General features: G+C 41.5%; 2 protein-coding genes across 2 annotated transcripts in view; one reads left to right on the top strand and one right to left on the bottom strand.

The window, feature by feature from the left end:
* The window catches only part of nrg3a (neuregulin 3a), a 409,270-nt gene extending 399,762 nt beyond the window's left edge, over positions 1 to 9,508 (top strand). The window contains exons 8-9 of the mRNA XM_074647325.1: positions 1,185 to 1,370; positions 7,553 to 9,508. Coding sequence (XP_074503426.1) covers positions 1,185 to 1,370; positions 7,553 to 8,228 — 862 coding nt within the window. The 3' untranslated portion in view covers positions 8,229 to 9,508. The remainder of the gene's footprint in view (positions 1 to 1,184; positions 1,371 to 7,552) is intronic.
* The window catches only part of cbr1 (carbonyl reductase 1), a 585,032-nt gene that overhangs the window by 502,885 nt on the left and 58,204 nt on the right, over positions 1 to 23,943 (bottom strand). The gene's annotated exons all lie outside the window — the stretch shown is intronic.

Raw genomic sequence — 23,943 nt, forward strand, 5'->3', positions numbered from 1 at the left:
TTGCGTGCAAAAAATAGTGTCTCAAGCAAAGCCAGAAATGTACCAAGATTACAGGTTGTGCAACGACTTAATCTGCTGGTCAATTTTCATATAAATTCAGTTTGATAAAAATTTTGAACAGTGGTCATATGTTGATGCCCACTCAACTTATTTTAGCTGTTTGCCAGAGGTCTCCAATCCAAAACGGACCAATGGAAAACCTACCGAAATGCACAAATAAATAAAAAAAAAAGAGAGACTGATCCAGAAATGGCTAGAGGACAGTCAGATCCAAATAGACCAATGGATAATTAGACCAGATCCAAATTGCGGTTGACCCAAACAGAGAGAGAATACCAACATTGGCAGCGGTGTGATGCACCACCAATTAAAAAAGCAGAAAGAGCAGCAATAACAATCAAAAAACTCATCTTCTTCCTGAGATGGTGATGAAGAAATGTGATCAGAGTTGCTTGTGAGTCCACAAAAGTATTACACATATTTAAACCATAGATTGTGTAAGTGGACGTAGACACCGTGACGTCACCCATTGGTTTGTGGACTGCGGTTTTGAAGCCTCGAGTTCTGCATCTTGGTATTTTGCAACCAGAAGTTCTACCGAATGCTGACCAAGACATTTTTTAGGCAACCATAAATGTCACAATTAACTTTGATGAAATGAAAGCACACGGACAACGCCGTGGTAACGGCCTGTCAATCACAAGGTAGCTCCACCCTAAAGCATCCCCTGCTTTATGGTCTATTTGACTCTAAATGGGACCATAATTTATTAAATGTACATCATGCTGAATTGAAGAAGACTTCAAACTAGCGATGGAGACCATAAAGGTAATAAATCAAGTGAGAAGTAGGCTCATTTTCTCATAGACTTCTATACAATCAGAGTTCTTTTAGCAACCAGAGGAGTCGCCCCCTGCTGGCTGTTAGAAAGAATGCAGGTTTAAGGAACTTCAGCATTGGCCTCACTGGAGGTTGCCGCCTAATTTAAACATAGACCAGAGACCCCCAGCAATACAACAAGACTTTATCCATCACAATATCAGTATAATTTGGCCCCGGCCCGACTCGGGTCCTGGGTTGAGAGATCTCATACATTTGATCTTATATCATATCTGACAGCATGTCTAATTCTATGTTAAACAATAACGCTTGATTCTTTTCTGACTTCTTTTTTTTCTTCTTAGAAGTGGTTCCTTGTCTCACAGCCCGGATCCGAGAACCCGGGCAGCCTATTGGTCAGCTCCACGCAGGACCCCGCCCATACCCAGGGGAAGGTTAAATCCGATTGGAGGATCCAAGTATTCAGGCCCCGCCTACCAACACCTTCAGGAAGTGGACTCATCTGAGAGGGAGGCTGAAGCACAAAGAGGGTGAGGAGAAGATGCTGAAGGCCCAGATTACAGATAGTGACTTCAAATGATTAAAACAGCTTAATCATAAAATATGTCACTGTGAGACATTTTTGTCTTTTTATTTTGTTTTAATAAACCAAATCTGCCCTAAAGGTTTATCTGGAAAATATGATATGATAATATTCTGTTTGGGTCTTTGCATCTGTATGGGATGCACCGGGCTTTCAACTAACTCCAATGTAAACCCATCAGAGTCATTATTAGACGGTCAGAGCAACTGATGAGAAAGTTCACCCTCCACGGGTGACAGAGGGGTGGAAGGGTCCAACAAACACAGGACTTTCACTGAGACTACTGTTTGTGTCACAGGTGAAACCAAGTCAACGTTGACATATTTTACCTTAGTTTTGTTACATAACTTCCGTACTTAACGAATGCCAGTTACATAACAAACATAGTTATTTTGCGTTAAGAAAAACCTCAATATTTTCCTAACCAAGTGTTTTTGTTGCGTGAGTAAATCTAACTAAGTAAACCTACGTTGGAAGTTTATTTTGAAAAGACACTATGCACGTAAGGAGCGTAAATTGACACGCCGTCCTTGACACGTCCAAAACTTACCAAGCTGCAATATTTGAAGAGCTGGGCAACCCGATTTCATGAGAAGGCATATAAATAGCACGACATTTCCGCATGTCATGATAGCAAATTTTAGGCTTTTTGCGTGTCATTTAACGCTATGTCGTCACCATGAAATGGTCGCGGTTATGTTTAGGCAACTAAACCACTTAAATTTAGGAAAAACATCACGGTTGGGCTTAAAATAAGTACGTAAAAGATGTAACATAAGTACAGAAAACATGTCGCGAACCTCACTTGAAATAACTCAACAACACTTGGGGACAGTAACACCCGTCTCCTGTGTTTGTTGGACCCATCCACCTCCCCTTCGTCTCACCATAAGCAGTCTTTCTCTCTTTTTATTCTACGTCACTAGCTCTGAGCGTAGCATATTTAAACAGATGTGTTTACATTGCAGTCAGTACAGACAAGAACAGCGTTCTTATTACATGCAAAATGACTTACAAATTATTAGTCATTCATACTCCATTTGGTGGGACTGAGTTGGGAATGAGAATGTGTTGAGCTTAAAGATCTAGAGTATTTTAAGGTTTAATCCTCAATGTCTTTTCTGTCTCCGCTTTACTTCTTTGCTGTATCCTCCGTGTGCTGAGTCATTTCAATGAAAGCCACTAACTGAAAAATACATTCCTGCCGCGGACAAAGCTTTGGATTTCATTTCAAGAGTGGATGTTTCAAAGCCAATTCTGTGATATTTTATAAGACTGCATTTCTTTTTTTTCTTAAACCTCCTTTTACTCCCCCCATCCCTTTGTTTTCCAATCTGCTGAGCAAAGATAAAAACAAGGTCACGTTATGTTGTGGTCTGCAGTACAAGTGACACGAGTTCAAAGGAAATGCTTCGCCTGGTGCTTCTGCTTTTAAGGACACGACGCAGGCTGCACATCCAGATTCTTCGCTCTCTTTCTCTCTCTCCGTCTCTGACATCTTGTCAAGCCTGCGCTTAATTCTCATTCTCAGCGTTTTAATGCGACGGCTTAGCAGGTAGACAACAATTAAATCCTAGCATTTAAATGTAACACAGTAATGTGCAAACAGCATGTGCACAGCAGCCAGGGGGAAATGCAAATGATCAGTGCGAATGAATAGCGAGAAATGTATTGAGTGTGAAAGGCGCTGTGCTTTGACCCATTTTTGGTGGGTCATGAGTCAGTGCTTTACCCACCTGGGCTGGCGAGCCTCACTTCAGGCGTTCAGGTCCCAGCGGTCCTGGCTCAGGATAAAGCTCCACATGACCTACATGCATACTAATAGAAAGAGGGGGGAGCAGATAGACATGGCTGGGCAAAAAAACACACACTCCCACATACAGTGAGCACACGAATAGCATGCATACAGTAAAGTCAGTGATGTGAACACAGTGGGGGGGGGGGGGACGTTTCCTTTAGTTTTAATCTTTACTTAAGCAGCATATTTCATGCCTGAATGTATGGAGGGACACTTGAGCTGCTTAAGTGAGCATCTCCTCAACACAAGAGCTCTTCTTGTCTGCCCAAGTTCCACTCAAGTTCCCCTCTGGTCAGCCCAAGTGTCCTCTGGTCACCCAAAGTCCATCCCCAAGTGACGGTTGGGTCAGCACAAGTGCTCTTGGGTCGGCCCAAGTGTCCTTAGGTTGGGCCAAATGCCCCTCAATGCTTACTGGTCAGCTCCGATGTCCTCTGGTTGTCTCCTCCGGTCTGCCCAGATGTTCTTAGTTTAATCCAACGGTTTTCTGGTCAGCTAAAGGGTCCTTTGGTCAGTCTAAGTGCATCTTGGTTGGGCGTAATAGTTCCGGTTGGCCCAAGCATCTTCTAGGTTGTCCATATGTCTTCAGGGCAATCAGTGTGTCCTCTGGTCACCCAAAGTCCATCCTCAACTGACGGTCGGGTCAGCATAAGCGCTCTCGAGTCGACCCAAGTGTCCTTAGGCAGGCCCAAGTGCCCCTGAGATTGAGTGCTCACTGGTCAGCTCCGATGTCTCCTGGTTGTCTCGTCCGGTCTGTCCAGATGTTCTTGGTTTAATCCAACTGTTTTCTGGTCAACTAAAGGTTCCTCTGGTCAGTCTAAGTGCCCCCTGGTTGGGCATCTCTTCTGGGTTGTCCATATGTCTTCATGTCAATCATTGTGTCCCAAAGTGCCCCTCTGGTCAGCTGAAGTAACCTATGGTGATCCCCCATTTGTCATATGGTCACCCTAAGCGTCCCCATGTCAGTCAGAATGTCACTTGAGTGTCCTCCAGTTGGTCTAAATGTCCTCTGATCACTACATTAGCTGCTCTGCTTAGACCCCTCTTTTTTTATTTTTGCCCCTGCCCCTAGAGCATCTGTGCACGCCACTGCACAGAATGAACTCCCCTTTTACGTAGTATGGTAGTCTGGGTTGCCATGGAGACATTTGACCATGACCGCACAGAGACTGGAGGGAGAGATGCAGAGACAGAAATAGAGAGACAACCTGTTTGAATCCATTCTGACACGGACAAAAAGCGTTCAAAAATCTAGTAAAAAGAAGAAAGAGGCAGTAAAAGGATGTGATAGAGGAGTGTGCAGATAGCACATGACAGTTAGAAAAGGCTTTAAAGAAAAGGTTGCCCGTTCTATTCCATGCCTGTTAGAGAAGCCTTGTGTTATCTCAACAAAATGGCTGACAGGGAGACAGAATGTCCTGTGTTGTTACTTCTATTTTAAGATAAAGCTGTCTCCAAAATGGCTGATGGAGACACAGCATGCAGTTTTGTATTTCCTTCCACTGTTTGCAGCATTTCTTTAGAAACATCCCTCCCTCTCTGAGCTTGTTTTGCGATATATCCCGCCTTCAGTAAGACAGCTTGTGTGTCTGTGTGTAGGCGTACACATCTACATGCATGCATAAACACTCACGTGTTGCTTCTCTGGAACATTTCCCAGTGTTACAAGGTCGCCGCATCACATTGCATAAAGATTTTTTACTTTGACTTCAGCAGCAAACAGATGAGATATATTAAGAAATTATCTGTAGGGGCATGGATTAATGAAAAATGACTGTTAACACTTGTGCATGTAATGAGCTCCTGTACAAGATAAAAGCCCCAGTCACTTATCTCACCTCACTTGCACACAATCTCTCTGTAATACCCCTCTAGCTGCTCCCTCGTCGCTCCAGGGTCTATATTTGAACTCTGCTTCATAGATTTTTGCAATCTGATTGTGTTTCAACACATCAAAAGGGAGATTTGTCTGTGAATGTTATCTTGGGAATTAGCACCCTCGCATCATCCTCTCTTATCGCTCGCGGAGATCCTCTCTGTGGGCCCCGCTAAATCTCCACTGTGGTTTTTTGGTGAGGTTTTCATGTTTGCGGCGATAAAAGGACGATGTGATTTCCTTTTGAGTCTGAAAAAAGCACATTCTCCTCCCACCACTATTTTTCTTTTTTGCGCGCCATGATGGGAGAGCACAAGTGTGTGTGTGTGTGTGTGTGATGTAGTACTATGAGGGAGAGGGGGACTCCACGTTGGACTTTAACATGACAGGAAAGGCTAGCCTCTGCAGAGGATTATGAATTATTACATAAAGATAATGAGGCTTTAGAATGCCGCTGGATTTAGACGGCGATAACACTGAAGGGCATGGTCAGTCTTAGAAAGAGGGGGAAGAGATTAAGTCTGGGCTCAGTGAAGTTAGGTCAAGACCCACATACAGAACAGAGAGGTCTATAGTCTGAATGGGCAGAGAAGCTCGCTGTTACAGCCCCGTCTCCTAAAAATTATGTTCCCATATAACGAAAGAGACCAGCCTGCCATTTTAAGCCAAACCATAATGTTTTAACTAAACCTAACCAAGTAAGTTTTTTAAGTTTTTTGTTTTGTTCTGTTACAATTTACAACGTCAATCACATGTTTAAAACTGTTTACAACTGCAACCGTAATCTGGGATAAAATATGTTTCTCTTGAAACAGGGTTGGCCGTTGCAACATATTATCATACAACCGATTCGTTTGATATCTTCCGAAAAGTTGTTCCTCTTTTTTCATGCGTTTTCTGACAAACATCACTTCTTCATTTCTGTTTCAGTCTTTTCGAAATAAACTTACGTCTTCACAGGAAACAACTTGGTTAGGTTTAGGAAAAGATGGTGGTTTGGCTTAAAATAACTCTATTGTTACTCAAGTACGCAACTTACATGACAAATAAATCAACGTTGACTTTCCGTTTCCCTCAAAACGTAGTTGAGAATGCAGTTTAGTTGTATGGGAATATGATTTTGTAGGAGACGGGGTTGGCCGTTAAATGACACGCGGAAAGCCCAAAATGCGTCATCATGACACGTGGAATGTCCTTAAAATGGCGTGCCTTTTAAGCGCCTTCCCATGAGATCCGGTTGGGAGACCAGAGTTTGTTTTCTGTCACAGACGTTACCTTTTTATTAGCTGTAACCATAATCATTCCCTAACACGGAGTGCATCTTTGCATCCAGAATTATTCAATCTAAAGTCCAACTAAACTGGAACTGATACTAAAATAAAGAATAGTAGTTTCTATAAGTCTAAATATGTCAGTTTCTGCAGGTATATTCCCAATATTAGGAAGAACTGTGGACTTCACTTCTGGCCGTGGTTAGCGGAGAAATCAGATTACTGTGCAGCTGCATGTAAACACATGTAAATTCAGATTTCTCCCTGTAACCCGGTTTCCTGTGTCATGTAAATGTATTCATTAATGGTGAACAAGCAAGATGTCAAAGATGCACAGTTTAATTTAAGAGGTTGAGCACAAGGACGGCTAACAAACAGGCTGAGGCTAACAGGGACGGACAGACTAAATAGGCAGGACGCACAAATGGGGATCGGTTGATGACGTGATCTGAGAAGCAACCAAAACAACACATGAACATGTGGCAGGTCAGGTATACACAAGATGTCAAGTTAAGAAAACGTACCATGCTGTTTGGGGGGAAACAGCAGAGGAGTGAGGGAATAGAGGAGGTATGACTGACGGCAGAGAAGAACAACTTTACAAATATAGAAAAGATTTACGAATGAGTGCAGTTATACAATCTCTGACTCAAAAAGGATTTTCAAACAAAGCAAATGGTCTTGAACTAAAACTGGAACTACTAAAAAGGAAAATAAAATCGATAGAAATTAGCTGTCGTGATGCCTGATTACCTCCGTTGTCCTTGACCAAAGCTGACCGCTTTATACTTTTAAAACAACACTTCTCATTTTCTACATTCTTAAAGTCATTAAATCAATAAAATAAAAAGTGAACTCTCCGTTACCTCTTGGCTTATATAAGGGAGTTGAGGTTTTTTGGATTTATTTGTGTGTGTGTGCGCAGCCTCAGATATAAAGAGATGAAAGAAAGATGTCATGGCCCATCTTCTTCCTCTCGGCATCCTCGGTTAGCCTGCGAGATGGCAAAGGGCGGAGAGCTGTCCCTCTGTGTATTCTGCCAGCGTTTCGGCGTGGGAGTTTGAAAAGGCGATCTAGTTGAAATCGCACTCAAAGACACGATGACTTCTTCTTCTGAGTGAAGTGAGGACGTTTTTCTCCTTTTAATAATCTTTGCTCCTTTTTTCTCTGTTTCCCGTTGTCTCTAGTTGCCAAATGCAGGTAGAGAACCAGTGTGACGACCCCAGACGTGATGCCTTCCTACATATGCAAACTCCTGTTTCCATGGAGACGTCGTTGCCATCGCCTTGGAGTGGCCGCACGGAGGCGCGTCCGGGCCTGTCCGAGCACAGCGATCCGAACCCCGCCACCCGCAGCCTGCGCCGGCCCGGACGCCGTCACAGCCACTCCCCGCCTCCCCCGTTTCGCTCCTGCTCCATCCCCATCATCCCTTCCGTCCAGTGTCACCATGACAATGAGGTGTCTTGTATGCAAACCAGCGTCACGCCGTCGACCGCGGCGATGTCAGTCTGCGGAGCCGCCGCGCCCTGCAAGGAAGCGAGGAGAGGAGAGAGGTCGGCACACGTGGCCACGTTGTCCTCTTCTTCCTGCTCGTCCGCCATCGGTCAGCAGCGGGACGAGGTGGCGCTGCTGCTGGAGGAGGCGCAGGAGCAGCTCAGGGCGTTGGCGTTGGCTCACAGGAAGCAGGATGAAGGCGGGATCAGCAGCGGGTCGACGGCTGCGCTGGTGGAGGCCAGAGAAACTGTTTGCTTCCTGAACCTTAACGGAGGAAGTGCCGGGGCGCTGAGCTGTAACGGACCCACGCAGACCCAGTTACTCAGCCCCAGCCTATCACACAGAGACCTGGGCCAAAGCAGCCAATGAAAGGACGCCATTTAGGACTTTCACTTTCGGTTTGACAGTGTTTGACAGACTACGGTGTTCTGCATCTGTGGAACACGAATGGAAATGCCGGATTTAAAAAAAAAAAAAAAAAAATGTAATATCACGGAAATGATGTGCTGATGATATGCATATACCGTATGGATACAAACACTTCTCGAGTGGCCGCCTTTACACCGACTGACAGTATGGAAGAAAAAAAATATTTACATGCATTTATTTACAAAACAAGAGAAACACTTCTACTTAGGCAAAAAGAAACCAAATAGTCTGTCAACTCCATGGTGTTTTTAATTGTAAAAAGAATATATAAATATATATATAAATATATATGGATATAAATATATGGAATTCAAAAAGTGACCAAGTGCAAAGTTGAAGAACACAGGAATGATGTAACTATTTTTCTTTTGTTTTTTCTCTCCCTGTTTTGTATTAACTCACATTTTGGTTTTGGCTCAATTCTAACAAAAGAACGTCGTTAACGTCGCGGTCGCACGTTAACCGCCGTGCGACCGCGAGTGGGATTCTGTGAACCTGCAACAAGGAAGGAGCCTCCACACCAATTTAACCCCCTCTGGCCTTTTGAAAACCAGTCTACCCAGCCAAGAATTACAGTACAGCCCTCTGTGGTTACCAACAACACTTTGAGGATTTACGGCAAAAGACGTCCGTGTGTGTGTGCAGCGAGGGAAGAGAAGAAACAACAACTTCCTCTAGTTGGTCAGATTGTTAAAAGACAGCACAGACGCTGACTCCCCGTTGACCAGTGTTTCAAAACCAATCTAGATTATTTTACTTTTTGTTACAAATGATATTTTCACACACACGTATGTGTACACACACTCACCTGTGCATTATTTTTTTTGGGTTGATTGGACGGTCGGATGAATGGACAGAAAGGACAACGGAAGGACAAGGAGGGCTAAGGGGACATCTTTTTAGTTTCTTTTGTTTTCCATTTTTCAGTTATTAATGAACAATGCTGCTTTCTGGGGCTGACGGGAGGGACAACCATGTGGTTTTGGGGTATTGAAACAAATAAATGTCTCTATGTTGTATCCTATGAATCGGAAGCTTTTGAATCTCTGTATGAACTTACAGCCAAATGTTTCTGGTGACAAAAAGTAAAAAAAAAAAAAAAATGGTTGCAATTCTGGTAAAGATTTTTCAAAATAACAGTTGTTTTGGTTGATTGCTTGGAAGACTCCTTAAAAGCACCCTGTCCAAACACGCATGCTGGGTAACATCAGTCTGGTTTACATCCATATACTGTACTTATCTGTCAGCCTTTTAACACCCAAACTGGTCTAAACCAGCTTGAGAACAGTATTCAAGCCCAGTCGCACAGCAGTTCATGAAATAGTCACGACATTTGAAGTATTGATTCGTGTACATAGACACGAATTTCACTCTTTTTTCGTGATGGTCAGCACAAAATCAATTCGTATGTAATCCACGTAATTGTGAACCAGGGAAGTATAAAGAGCGGCAAACGCCGCAAAGGGAAGAGGTCAGGGTGGATGGGTGGGTCAAAAACACTTTCGCCCAGGAGACCGGTGTTCATGTCCCATGTGAAACCAGAAGTCAAAGTTAATCTGTCACGTAACTTACAGCACTTCCGGTGTTATTCTAACCAAAACCGCTCCTTTCCTAAAGCTAACTAAGTAGTTTTGTTGCCTAAACCTAACAAAGTCGATCTTTCCTAAACTTAACTAAGTAGTTTCGTTACCTAAACCTAACCAAGTTGATCTTTTCCTAAACCTAACCAAGTAATTTTTTTTACATAAACCTAACTAAGTTTTGTTGCTTAAAGCTAACTGAGTAGTTTTGTTACCTAAACCTAACTAGTCGATCTTTTCCTAAGCCAAACTGAGTAATTTGTTGCCTAAATCTAACCATGTCGATTTTTCCAAAATTTAACTAAGTAGTTTTTGTCACGTAACTTCCGTACTTAAGTTACACCAGTTCCGGTGTTATTTTAACCCAAACCACGATCTTTTGCTAAAGCTAACTAAGTAGTTTTGTTGCATGAGCCTAACTAGTCAACTTTTTCCTGAACCTAACTGAGTAGTTTTATTTTGAAAAGACTGGAGCATAAATTGACACGTGCGTATCGTGTTGCTGGACATTCGTAGAAAAACGAGGGAAATTCATGTCTATGTATACGAATCAAGTAGATAAAAGTTTGTGACAATTTCATGAACTGCCGTGAGACTGTTGAGTATTACACACCATAAAAGTAGCTGGTAGTTCCCTCTTTTCACCGTGCTGCCTAGAATACACAAATGAATAATGTTTTAAAACATGGTTTCCGTTCAAAATGCCATACTATACATCCACTTATGAAAACATATTGTTTCTATCCATATAACTTTGTCTTTTGATGTCACGAGCCAGGTTTTAATTTCATTAGTAAAAAGCATCTCTAACTTTTATTCCAGCATCGTTTTTATAAGAGCAGCTGTCTCTTTCCAGATGTTTGATGTCATTTTTGAATGAAATGAAAGGGGAGAGCTGGCCTTGCTACTTAGGAATTCTATCAATATTATTGGTTAATGTTTTTTTTATTAAAAATGGGCACCAACGGGAGGAATAAAATGGTCAAGGACTTTGTTTTTCAGGCAGAAAAATACGTACAAAAATACGTTTTGGTATCCATTCAAGCAACTAAACTGAAACATTTCAATTAATTTGATTTGGAAAAAAAGACAACTTAATTAAAATAGTAAAGTTAAAAGAACAGTGTGTGACATTTCAGGGGATCTATGAGCGGAAATGGAATATAATATTCATAACTATGTTTTCATTAGGGTATAATCAGCTGAAAATAAGAATCATTGTGTTTCCGTTAGCTTAGAATGAGCCGTTTATATCTACATAGGGAGCGGGTCCTCTTCACGGAGTCCGCCATGTTTCTACAGTAGCCCAGAACGGACAAACCAAACACTGGCTCTAGAGAGAGACTTTCACGTTTTGATGTTACCTGAAGGCCACCGTAGTTCTCCGACACGCTGGTGAAACTCCGGTAAAGTGAGCCGCAGAGTGCTAAACCGTGGTACCTGCAGCCGCCGTCTGACTTATGGCGGCTCACGTTACCACAGTCTTGGAAAGAGAGGAGTGAGCGGATGGGTACTCAGTTGGTTGCATTCTGCAACCACAACACTTGAGGCCACTAAATCCTACACACTGTCCCCTTTAAAGCGTGAAACAATAAGCACAAGTAGCAACAATCTTCTGGTTAGCGTCTGTCTCCATAGAAATCACAGAAACAGTGTTAGTGGCTTGCTTTTCAAAGGTTTACATCACTTTAAAGAAATAAGAGTGACATGTGGATACTTTTGTATGAAATAAGTCTTGAACACCGAACAAAGCAGCCGTCCTTCAAGCTTTGTGAATGTGTCAAACTGCTTTCAACCATCTTCTGTACTCAACGTGGTCCTTTTACCACGTATGTGACCGACTGACGCCCCGCGGTTCAGAGAGGTCTGATTCAATAATACAACACAGTAGCTGAGAATTCACACTCTAAAAACCTGTACGTTTAAATCCCTCAATCACTTCTCAACTCTGTTTTATAAACGCCTGAATGGCGAGGCGAAATATAACTCAACACACACAGAAATCAGCCCAGAGCTTTCTTTCTCTTTCTTTTCTTCTTGAAGATTTAGTTTGCCATCCTGCCATTCAACTCCCAAAAGCCGCTTTATCTCAAATTGGTTATTTAATACTGATGTCCATGAAATCCATTATATCCTCACCAGAAGAAACACTGGTGACTGATGGAGGTCGATGTGCTTCTGTGCACGAACAGACGCAGTGCTTAAAAATAATGTGAATTTGTTTGTTTGACCAACTGTAATCAGTGTATGAGCTTTTAACAGATAAAAATCTGCAAGCATTGTCTGGATTTGTTTTCTTAAGATGAGCCCAGCGACTACAATATTCATCGACCGCATGTTTTCACAACATTTACATCATTTTATAAAAGCTCAATATACCAAACACTTTCCTCTTTAATTGACAGTCCTGTAAGAGTTATTACGCCACCTCCAGAAAACGGCAATTACTTTTGACATGCATGCACTTCAGCACAATGTACATCTGAGCATCGGTAAATTACACAACAGTCGAGAGGAAAAAAAGTAATTTAATTCAGGCGTCTCTGCTCTCCACTCTGAGCGTCTTTAAATGGTTTTACATGTGCCCGTGATTGAACATAACTTCACATCCTGCTGGTTTAACAGGAGCAGGAACGAGGATGTGCATTTGATTAGGAAAACCTCATCGGCTTCTCTTTTTATAGTCAGAGATTTAGAGAGCATATCTGCCTTATTTGATTTAAACTATTATGTGTGTGGGATGAATGCTGTTAATTATTTTTGGGTTTTTATTCTTAAATAAATTGGGAATTCATCAACATTTATTTTGATCAAATGCATCATTAAAAAAATACAGACAACACAGACCTCCAGGTGAAAATAGCACTTAAAACTCAGATCGGTGCCGCCTTGCAGTAGGAAGTATGACAATCTGGCTGAGATGCTGTTTACATTTATCTGCTCACTATTTTCAGTTTGTGTTTTGCCCCAAAAAAAAGGGGATTTATCAGTGTTTATTTTTATTTTAGAGAAGTCAAACTCAAATTTAAAGGCGACATATGAAAAACTCACTTTGTCAGTGCTTGTGCTCATATATTTGGGTATCTGGAGTTGCTACCAACCACAAACTGTGAAATAAGACAACCCAGTCCGATTTTTGTGGGCTGCCTAGATCAGAAACAACACAGTCTCACGGCAGTCCGTGAAATAGTCACGTCATCTATTTGATTTCCCTTTTCTTTCGTGAGGCTCAGCACGATATTCAACAACCTATTTTTCATGCGTTTTCCTACAAATGTCCAGCAACACGTGACGCACGTGTCAATTTCTGCTCCAGTCTTTTCAAAATAAAACTACTTAGTTAAGTTGAGGAAAATATTGACTTGGTTAGGTTTTGGCAACAAAACTACTTAGTTAGGTTTAGGAAAAGATTGCGGTTTGGGTTCAAATAACTCCGGAAGTTACATGACAAATAAATCAACTTTGACTTGTAGTCTCCCGGGCAAAAGTCCTGTGTTTTTTGACCCACCCATCCACCCCGACCTCCTCCCTACGTGGCACGAAATTCACTAAAATTAAAGTGATGATTCGTGTACACAGACATGTATTTCCCCTTTTTTTGTGCGTTTTCCTACACGTGAAACGTGACGCACATTTTTGCTGGTCTTTTAAAAATAAAAATACTTACTTAGGTCTGGGAAAAGATAGACTAGTTAGGCTTAAATGCAACAAAACTACTCAGTTAGGTTTAGGAAAAGATCGTGGTTTGGGTTAAAATAACACCGGAAGTGGTGTAACAATTTCACAACCTGCTGTGCGACTGGGCTCGTAAACAACATTTGACGGTTGGGAAAAATCTGGGTGAAAAAAAACGAAAGCGATGCATCTTAAGTATGTACCCAGATCCATTCATGCACATGTCAGGTATGTCTGTGTGTGTGTTCAGGCATGCAGTTGCACAGTTTCTAACACTCTTCCAACATCTGACTGCCTGCACTCCCACTCACTCCTCTCTTCCCCAAACCAAAACACAGATTTATGGCCGGCGCTGCAGTTTAGCTGCTTCAGCTGTAGTCAGTCAGATGGCAAAAAGAAAGGTAGTTAAGGCCATCAGTCCAGTGTGTGTGTGTGTGTGTGTGTGTGTGTGTGTGTGTGTGTGTGTGTGTGTGTGTGTGTGTGTGTGTGTGTGTGAGACTGATGGCAGGGAATAGAGGTTAGACAATCAGGCCAGAGAGATAAGAGCGACAGCTTGATCCTCCAAAAGCGCTGAACTGCCAGGCCGGGCAACCCCATCAGACCTTATCTGAACTGCACGCCAGTTCAGTGTCGGTGAGCCCAGATGCTATGAACATTTGTTCGTGTTGCTGTTGAATGCATTCTCTACGCATGCGTGTATGCATGCTTTGTAGTCAACATATCTTTCTTTCGCTGTATGCTCTCCTGTCTTCGTACAAAAGCCTGCAGCTTGGGCGGCAACACATCTTGATAACAAACAGATAAAAAAGCGACGATGCTTTGCTTTCAAACGTGGTTTGAACTGGATTAAGTTTGACATAGAGATAAAGAAGACCTGCGAGCATGGCGGTAAGTCAGGCTAATTATATTTGAAAAAGCAGTTAGTCTGAAGTGTGAAAGAAAAGCTAATCCATGTTAGAGATACTGGGCCTTTGGATGGGTAAGTCAAGCACCACCTCACACCCAACTCATCAAATACCGCCTTGGTCAGCGCCCCTCGGCATCGGGGAACCCCTCTAGCGTTACTTCTGGACGGACCAGGGCGTGTCGATATACGCTCATTACATGTGTCCTTTCAAAATAAAGGTTTGTTTTCACAAGAAGTGAGGTTTAGGCAACACAACCACTTGGTGAGCGTTGGGCACGGGGCTGACAATACTAAAGACTGACGTGACAAAATAAGTCAATGTTACCTTTAGTTTCTCATGGGACACGTACACCTGGTGTCTGGTTTCTGATGCCGAGGGGCGCTGAACTAATGGTGGTTTGATGAGTTGGAGTGAGAACGGGTTGGTGTGTTTGTGTGTTATATGTTCACCCACTCCAGCGGTAGAGTTCGTCCTCTTTAAAAAACGTTCCACTTCCCAGCCTCCCCATGCAGACATATTCTTTTTCCATTCATCAGTAATGAATAAACTCTCAAATGAGTCGTCCCCGTGAACATGTTGTTGCAGTACATCAACAAAACATCAAAACATGAGGAGAAAAAAAAGAGAAAAAAACATAACCAGATTCCAACACCCACAAACATGCACAGAGCGCTAAGATTAGCCTGTCACTCAAGACGGACTATTCTCCATTTTTGCTTTAATTTGCAGCCTAAATCTGCTGGTGTCAGGATCAGCCAGGAGCAAATCCATTTGCATCTGCAGAGCTACTAATCTTCACACGGTTTCAGGAACACAGCAGCCCATAATGAGTGGTTTCAGGGCAGATACAACACACTTGCATAATGTTTAAATGTGTGTGTGTGTGTGTGTGTGTGTGGCACTATAATTATGACATCTCAGTATGCAGGGTGTCAAGTGGGTCAGTGTGTTCAGCTTCACGTGAATTACTGTAACGTGTGCAGTGGATTTTTTTTCCCCCTTATCTCGTATTTGTTTGACCCAAATGCATTTTTTAAAATTTGTCATCTAAAAAACTTGTTAAGCACTAAAACCTTGCCTTGCACAAAAAGTGGTTTTGAAATGTAGCACTAAAAAATAAAATGCAGCCCTCGAGCAGTGCTGATTCTGTTCGTCCTAGTGAGGAAGGGAAGTTTCTCAAGATTTACTTTATTACGCCACAAACCCAGTTTCATATGTTCTTAAAAATATGCTGGAAGCTCACATCGAAAGAACCAGTCCAGACATGTTGTTCTTGAACAGCAGCTGACGGTGTGAAGGATACAAATGAATATTTTTTTTTCTCCATTTCATCTTTCAACCTCATTTTTCAAAACACGGTACGCCCAAATATCTTTCATCTCTTAACATAGTTGATCTCACTGTATCTCTACTTCTAGTGTAATTCAGAAATTCAGATTATTCTCAAACATGTTTTGTTTTTTGAGAACAAATATAATCCACTGCGCTCTTCAAAAATAGTAAAAAAGAAATCCCCATTTAACCCTGGGAAGCTTAAAGTGTCCATTTATAAATGTAGAAAGAGAAGGGCTCTTTAATGAAGATATATATTTAAGGGTAGAGACTGAATGGTTCGTTTCCATAAAGAGCTACACTGCACGTTGCCTCGGGAAAACATTATCTTGCATGCATTCCTACAAGTAAAGTTCATTTTAATTTTGTACATTTTTGGATGAACGCTAAGTCTTCTGGAGGGCCAGATGGAATATATCTATATAACCTTGATTTAATAATGTAATCTCAATGAGATCAACATCTCTTTTCCAAGGCAGACCCAAAAACAGCAGATAAAAAGAAAAAAAACATAGCCAGACATAACAAACGGCACCAGATACAACAAAGTTTAATTTCAGGTTCTGCTCCTGGTCTTTCCTAGTTGGAGGTGCCTGGAAAACCTTCAGAGGGAACCATCCAGGTGGCATCATGACCAGATGTCCAAACCACTTCAACCGACTCCGTTCAATGCAAAGGACTTCTGGATGTCTTGGCTGCTACCCGACAGACAGGGCGCATGAGCAGCCTTTCTGCAGCCTTTCTGCTGCTGCCAGCTCTTTCTTTCTACATAGAGTTTGCCTTTCATAATGACCATTTTATCCATCCATCCATCCATCCATCTTCAACTGCTTATCCGGGTTCAGGTCGCGGGGGCAACAGCTCCAGAAGGGGACCCAAAACTTCCCTTTCCCGGGCCACATTAACCAGCTCTGACTGGGGGATCCCGAGGCGTTCCCAGGCCAGTGTGAAGATATAAACTCTCCACCTACTCCTGGGTCTTCCCCGTGGTCTCCTCCCAAGGGAGGCGTCCAGGGGGCATCCGTACTAGATGCCCGAACCACCTCAACTGGCTCCTTTCGACGCAAAGAAGCAGCGGCTCTACTCCGAGTCCCTCACGGATGACTGAGCTTCTCACCATATCTCTAAGGGAGACGCCAGCCATCCTCCTGAGGAAACCCATTTCTCTTCATTATAAATATAATTTACAGATTGTTAGGCATTCTATTATCAAATGGTTTGAAAAACGTTGCATATAGCTGCTGTAAATCAGAAGAAACTCTCCCCAGACCCCCGTACGTTTGGGCTGAGCCCTGATTGTTTACAACGTGTGGCTCCGCCCCTGTCCTCTACAATAGTAAATGGACTGCACCATAGTTTATAGCCAACGCTGCACCAATCACTCCCTCACTTTGTGAAAACTCTTTCACTTTGTAAATGATTGACAATTACGTTGTAGAATTATTAACTCTTTTTAGGGCACTATGTATAATTTAACATACGGTCTGCTGTCGCTTAGTCGTTGGTTTGAAACTGACGGGAAAATTGGTTTTGGTTCATAAGAAATCAAATCAAAGAGTTACCCTTGTCTAAGCAAAACTAAATTAAAGTGGGATAACTTTCTTAAGGTCAGCACAATCTAAAACAAAGTGTTTCTTTATTAGTATTTATTGACTGAATTAATCAGGTCTATTTACATATAAAGAGATTCACATCATTACATTTCACAAGGCTTAAACCTACGTTGTGCTGAACTAGGCTAAATGTGTTTTGTGAGCCGAATAAGAAAAAAGTCTGATTCCTCTTCATCTATCTTATTGTGAATTTAAAGCATTAATTTAATTCAGCTGCCAGCGCTGCTGTTTTTACGCTCATATATCCTCCACAACGTAACTAAAGAAATGGAGCTTAGCAAAAATTTAATCAGGAGAACCATTTTATTAATGCTCCTGTATTTCTTCATTCAGCGCGGCCTTGATGCCACACCCCTTCTGGCTTCTGTCCACTCATTTGTTCTCCTGCTTCCCTCTATTAACCTTTAGATTTAAAATCTAAGAGGCAACCCCCTTCTGGTTCAAAACATCCAGTCATGTAGCCCTACGAGTCCTTCCCTCTCTGAACCAAAGGAGAGCAAATTACTAATCAGCCGGTCTAGTTAGCTGCAGCTGCAGCACCCGGCCTGCTGTCTAAACCTCCAGTTACCACCACCAGCATCAACACTTCGATGCACATTGATTTCTTAGCTGTCTGAAGGCAAGTGAGGTTAGATTAGGTTAGGTTAGCTTTAAAAGGTGCATGTTTATTAACTACTGAATTAAAAGTATTCATAAAATGATTAGAGGCATCTTTTATTTCAAATGTGTAAGAGAGGTTAGTGTGTTGAAGGTCAAGTAAAAAAGAATCACGATTAAAATTTATAGGCAATGATCACTCACATCTAGCAGGAGAACACCACTATCAGTATTTCTGTGGTTTATTTGTTAAGATAATAATTAATGTTGACCTAGATGGATCCTTTATATGTGTGGATTCAGAAATAAAATCTCCGTTGATAGCCAGTTTAGGTTTAGATCACCCAGAACAACTACTTCTGAGAACATAAATCATTAAACATATTGGTGGGAGCAGAAGGGAGGGTGATAAATTCAGCAATCAGCTGATGTAGCTCAACTGGATCATCAGGATATAAAAGCTGCTCTGCTCTGCTCGCTCTCTTTCTTCAGCCCGTTCTTTACATGTTGCACCGTTCAACATTTGCTCAGTTTAGTGTGGTTCAATAAATTGCTGTGTTTAGTATATTTAACTTGACCTTTTGGTTACACTGTCTGAGCCAGGTTGAGAGTGAGATCACTTTGATATCCGAAAACTGTGGAAAGTCTACTCCACAAGCTTGTTGGTTTTTATTTAATTTCATTTAACCTGTATTTCACCAGGATAATCCAGTTGAGATTTTTAATCTCTTTTACAAGAGGGTCCTGGCCAAGATGGCAGCTTCAAAGTTTCATTAAAAACACAAATGAAAGACTTAAAAACTCAACAGCATAAAGTTAAAAACAAAAAATATTGTGCTGACCATGTGAAATTATTATTGTATGCACACAAATCAGTGCATTAAATATCGTGACTATTTCACAAACTGCTCTGTGGCTGGGCTGTCTGCTCATGTCCCGTTTGAAACCAGAAGTCAATGTTGATGTTTTTGTCACGTAACTTCCGAACTAAAGTAACGCCACTTCCGGTGTTATTTTAAGCCAAGCTACAAACCTTTCCTAAACCTAGCCAAGTTGTTTAATGTGAAGACGGAAGTTTATTTTGAAAAGACTGGAGCAGAAATTAACACGTGTTGCTGGATATTCATAGGAAAACACACGAAAAATGAGGACTAACTTTTAAGATTTGTAGACTTGTAAGATATCATACAAACCGTTGTATGAGGATACGTTGCAGCAGTACGTTAGCTTGATGTTTAGATGGTGACACATTTCAAGAGCTCTGATGCTAACTCATCAGTATAATGATACAGGTAATTGTTATTAAAAATGTACATTCTTCACAAGAGTCCAGTAAACCAGCTGTTTTTTTCTTTGTGGGTCTGGAGAGTAAAAAAAGTTTTGTTCTGTTTTGTTCCCAACACTATGAGAGTAAATCAGCCCACAGGGAAACCCCACACTGCCTGCAGAGGATGATGGAGACCCTGAAACAACACAAAGTGACCTAACAGCAAGGTGTGATCGGAGCCATTTGAGACCGGTGTCTGTGGTAACAAATCACCGTTTGGGACATCGAGTTGAATTCCATTGTCTACGGTGTAAAATGGTGCCCTGAGACTAAAGTTATTAAGAGCAGCAGGAGGAGAAAAGTGTCTCAGCTCTAAGGAGGGCAGCCCCTGTTCACTGCAGTGCTCCAAAGTTGTGCTTATTATTAATAAAATATACCCACTGACAGGCAAAAACTTGAGATAAATAAGGGAGTTTGGAGCTGCTGTAGGTCTGTGATTGCTGTAGGCAAATTCTTTTCATTTCCTTTTCTTTTTTTTCAGGGAGATTCGAGAACATCACGTTCAAAATAACATGAACCAGAAGCCAAATGACAATTAATGATTGATCACATATTTTGACCATCTGTTCCAGTAATCTGTTTTTTGGTGTTTAATTGGAATAACATCCAGAGGGCAGGATGGGATTTTCACGGGAGATATAGTTTTCCTTCAGAAGAGTCGAAGCTTCAAAACAGCGACGCAATGTTTCAGTTGGCAAGGGGAAGGATACGGTATATTCTCCACCTTTTGGGTTTAATAATTCAAAGGTTCTTCATTTTTATAGACAAGCCGAATGAATAAACGGGGGCTGACAGGATCTATATTTCTACTGTAAGTAGAGCTGAAGAGCTGCAGTAATTCTTAGTCCAGATCCACCCAAAACATTGAAACGTGTGATTGAAGCCAATTAAAGTCTGCAGTGACTGTAAACAACCACAAGCCCAGCATCACTCAAAAGTTCTACTTTCCACTTAACTAAATATAGAAGAAATCGATTCTTGGAGAATCCTGTTGCCACACACAGATGGTCTCTGTGCAATGGCATCACAGAGAAGCAACTAGGAGGCAGAAAGCAGAGCTAAACTCCAAAGCTGAAATCACAAGGAGTTGTTGTGCAGTAAACTGCACCAACCGCAGAAAAGACGGATTGAAAATATTTAATATTACGAGGGGATCACATGCCTTTGCTAAAAAACAGGAGATTATGGATTTACACTTGAGCCAGACTGCCGGCATGAGCAGTGCGTTGCGGCTGCCTCGCTGAACTGCTTCGCGTGGGGCGTCCACACCAGCAGTGTGTCAGCCCTTTCTTTCTACATAGAGTTTGCCTTTCATAATGGCCATTTCATTTCATAATAAATGTCATTTATATTTATTTTAGACAGAAAAAGGTTAAGAAGCGTGGGGTAATTTGTAAATAATAGTAATAATCCACAATTAAAACACTGCTCTTTATTCATTCATGGAGCCGTGCAAGTCACTGCATGTTCTACAACACTGTCCTGCAAATATTTCAGAATAAAAGCCTACTCTGTTAATAAATGAAGGAATTCTGTCCACAGAAAAAACACTAGAGCGCTTTTATTTTGTGTTGATTTAAAAATAAATTGAAATTGTAGTAATTTAGCTGTTATGATGTCAATATACTATCAAATGATCACTTTCACTGTCTGTTGTTGCTGTGTACCGCTCGCGGTTAAAATAGGCGAGACCTCGAATCTCTAGAAGAGACGCAGCCGAGCCGCATGTCTGCTCGAACGTGTTTACATGGATGCCGAAATAAAAAAAATCAACAGGTTCCGCAGCCGCCACGCGCTGCTGACGTTCCCTGTGTGGCCCGGGGCTTAATTCACAGAGTCATGCACTAGGAAATATAAAGAGTGGCGAACGCAGCGTAGGGAGGAGGTCGGGGTGGATGGGTGAGTCAAAGAATACAACACTTTCACCCAGGAGACGCCATGTCCCATGTGAAATCAGAAGTCAACGTTGATTTATTTCTCACGTAGTTTACGTACTTAAGTTACGCCACTTTTGGAGTAATTTTAAACCAAACCACCATCTTTTCCTAAACCTAAGTAGTTTTGTTTTCTAATCCTAAGAAAGTCAAACTTTTCCCAATCCTAAGTAGCATTCTTGCGTAAACCTAAGGAAGTTGTTTCCTGTGAAGACGAAAGTTTATTTTGAAAAGACGCATGTAACGAGCAGGAATTGACACGTGTTGCTGGACATTCGTAGGAAATTGACCAAAAAAATAACTTTTTCGTCAGATATCTATCGAACCGTTGTCTGGGAATACGTTGATCAGAGATGAGTCTAAAGTAAAAGTTGTTGAATATTGTTGTTGACTAAGAAGTCATTTTTAAAGGCTAGATTGAGTTAAAAGGTATAACATCAGTGAACAGGAAGGATCCAACTGGCTATAACTCTTTCATGATATACTGACTTTTTGATTGTGGTTGTAAAGTCCACTTTTCTTTTCAATTCACAATGTGTTGATGTCTAGTGTCTATGCATCTTTGATATTGTGAATATTGTTTTTTATTATTGGGTACAAGTAAGCCTTTCTTTCCTCTCCCCGCACAATATGTTGTTATTCTGATGTTTGTGTGTTTTGAACTTTTGCACAATAAAATGCAAATTCAATCTCAAACACCTTGAAAAATAGAGAGTGCAAAGAGAAAATTACATTTATCCATCAACAGCTTTGGCCAAAAGTAAAAGACCTTGGATTGTACTGTTCCGCTCCCAGGTGTGTGTAAATAGATTGAGCAGAGCGGCGTTGAGCGTTATGGAAAAACAAAACCTTCTTTAGATAAGACGTGTAAAAAAAAAACCTAAAGAAGCAGAATCAGAGTTAAGACATATTGTTTCTATATTTAGTTGCAGCTGTGATGCCTCACAGCTCTGAGGCGGAGGCCTTGTTAGTAGACCGGGATTAGAAAAATAGAATAATGCCTCAGCTTCAAGGCTATAAGAGCTGTTGAAAAGGTCCTCTCTGTACAGCTGATCCATCCCTGTTGTATGAAATTTGTTTAGTGGTGCTGCTGCCGCATTGACGACCTCTCTGCCCTAATTGTTCTGTCGATTTCTTAATGAATCTATTTATAGATGACATTTAGTGACATTCACAGCGTGTTTGCTGAGATCATTCCAGCCCTCCTACAACATCACGTTTCCATACAACTGGACTGCATTCTCAACATGATCTCATGGGAAGGCGGATATATAGCACGACATTTTAAGGACATCCCACGTGTCATGATAACGTATCGAGTGTTATTTACATGCCACAAGCTTAACATTGTGAAACGTTTTTTGGCGTGTCATTTGTTGCCGTGAAATGGTCACGGTTATTTTAAGCATATTTAAGCAAAAAAACTGCGGTGATGAACACAATGCGGAAATGCGGAAGATTTGCATAGGGACAAATTATCCGTGTTGCCATGTTCCATTTTCGCAATGAGTTTCCTCCTAAATAAAGCTGTGTCCACTCAACACAACAAAAACCTATCCAGACAGAGAATGTCTAAGGGCTAAAAGAGTGTGGTGATGAAGTTTATAGTGCAAAAGGGACACACAGGTGGCGGGTGGAAGGGGAGGTGGATGGGTTCAACAAACACAGGGCTTTCATCTAGGAGACCGCTGCTCATGTCCCGTACATTAAGTTTTAATTTCACTTTATAATCATCTCATCGTTCGTGTCGCGTGTTCACGTAACAACGTAGTAGCTTTAAGCCCAACTATGTTTTTTTTCCGAAACATAACTACATTGGTTTTGTTGCCTGAACCTAAGCAAGTGCTTTTGTTTAATTCATAACATTAAGCATGTGTTTACTACGAATGAAAAGTGACTCCGGATGAGAACATGTTGCTCAATTACGTTCCGAGGTAAACATATTTTCTTCCGGATTACAGTTGCGGTTTTAAAACCGTTGTAAACATGGTTATTGTTGTATATTGAAACAAAACAAAAATGCAACAAAACTACTCCGTTTAGTAAAAAAACATCATGGTTTGGCTTAAAATAACCATGTTTGTTACGTTATTAAATTATGGATGTAGATCACGTTGACTTTTGGTTTCACACGGGATACAAATAGCGGCCTCCTCGGTGGAAGTCCTGTGTTTGATTGACCCATCCACCACCCGGGCATCCTCCCTACACGGACTTCTACGGGCTGCCATTAGAAACGTATTGTCAAAAATAAATGTAATCTGCAACAAAATACATTTCCCTCTTAACGTAATTTACAAGGCAGTTTCGTTGTATGGGAACATAAGTCTTAGGCTGGATCAATCACACGCAGTCAAATTAAAGCTGAGTTTAAAATAGGTATATATACTGTAGATGAGGAATGCTCATGTATGCTCAGGATCACAGTATACCGGTGTGTTGGAGTTGAAAACAACCAAGATATCTGGAGGGATTTTAGAAAGATAAATTAGCACCTCGAGTTCATATCATCTCTTATTAATAGAATGTGTAGACCTACAAAAGGACAACGGTAATAGAGCCGACACAAACACGCCTCTGTGCTCTGGGGTGCACTCAAATGTACACGATTTCACAGAATTCTGCATTAACACCTTCTGCACGACAATAAAATACACCCATGGTTCCCCCGGAGCACCAAACAGTCTCA

Source organism: Sebastes fasciatus, chromosome 9, assembly GCF_043250625.1.
Source record: "Sebastes fasciatus isolate fSebFas1 chromosome 9, fSebFas1.pri, whole genome shotgun sequence".
Lineage (NCBI taxonomy): Eukaryota > Metazoa > Chordata > Actinopteri > Perciformes > Sebastidae > Sebastes > Sebastes fasciatus.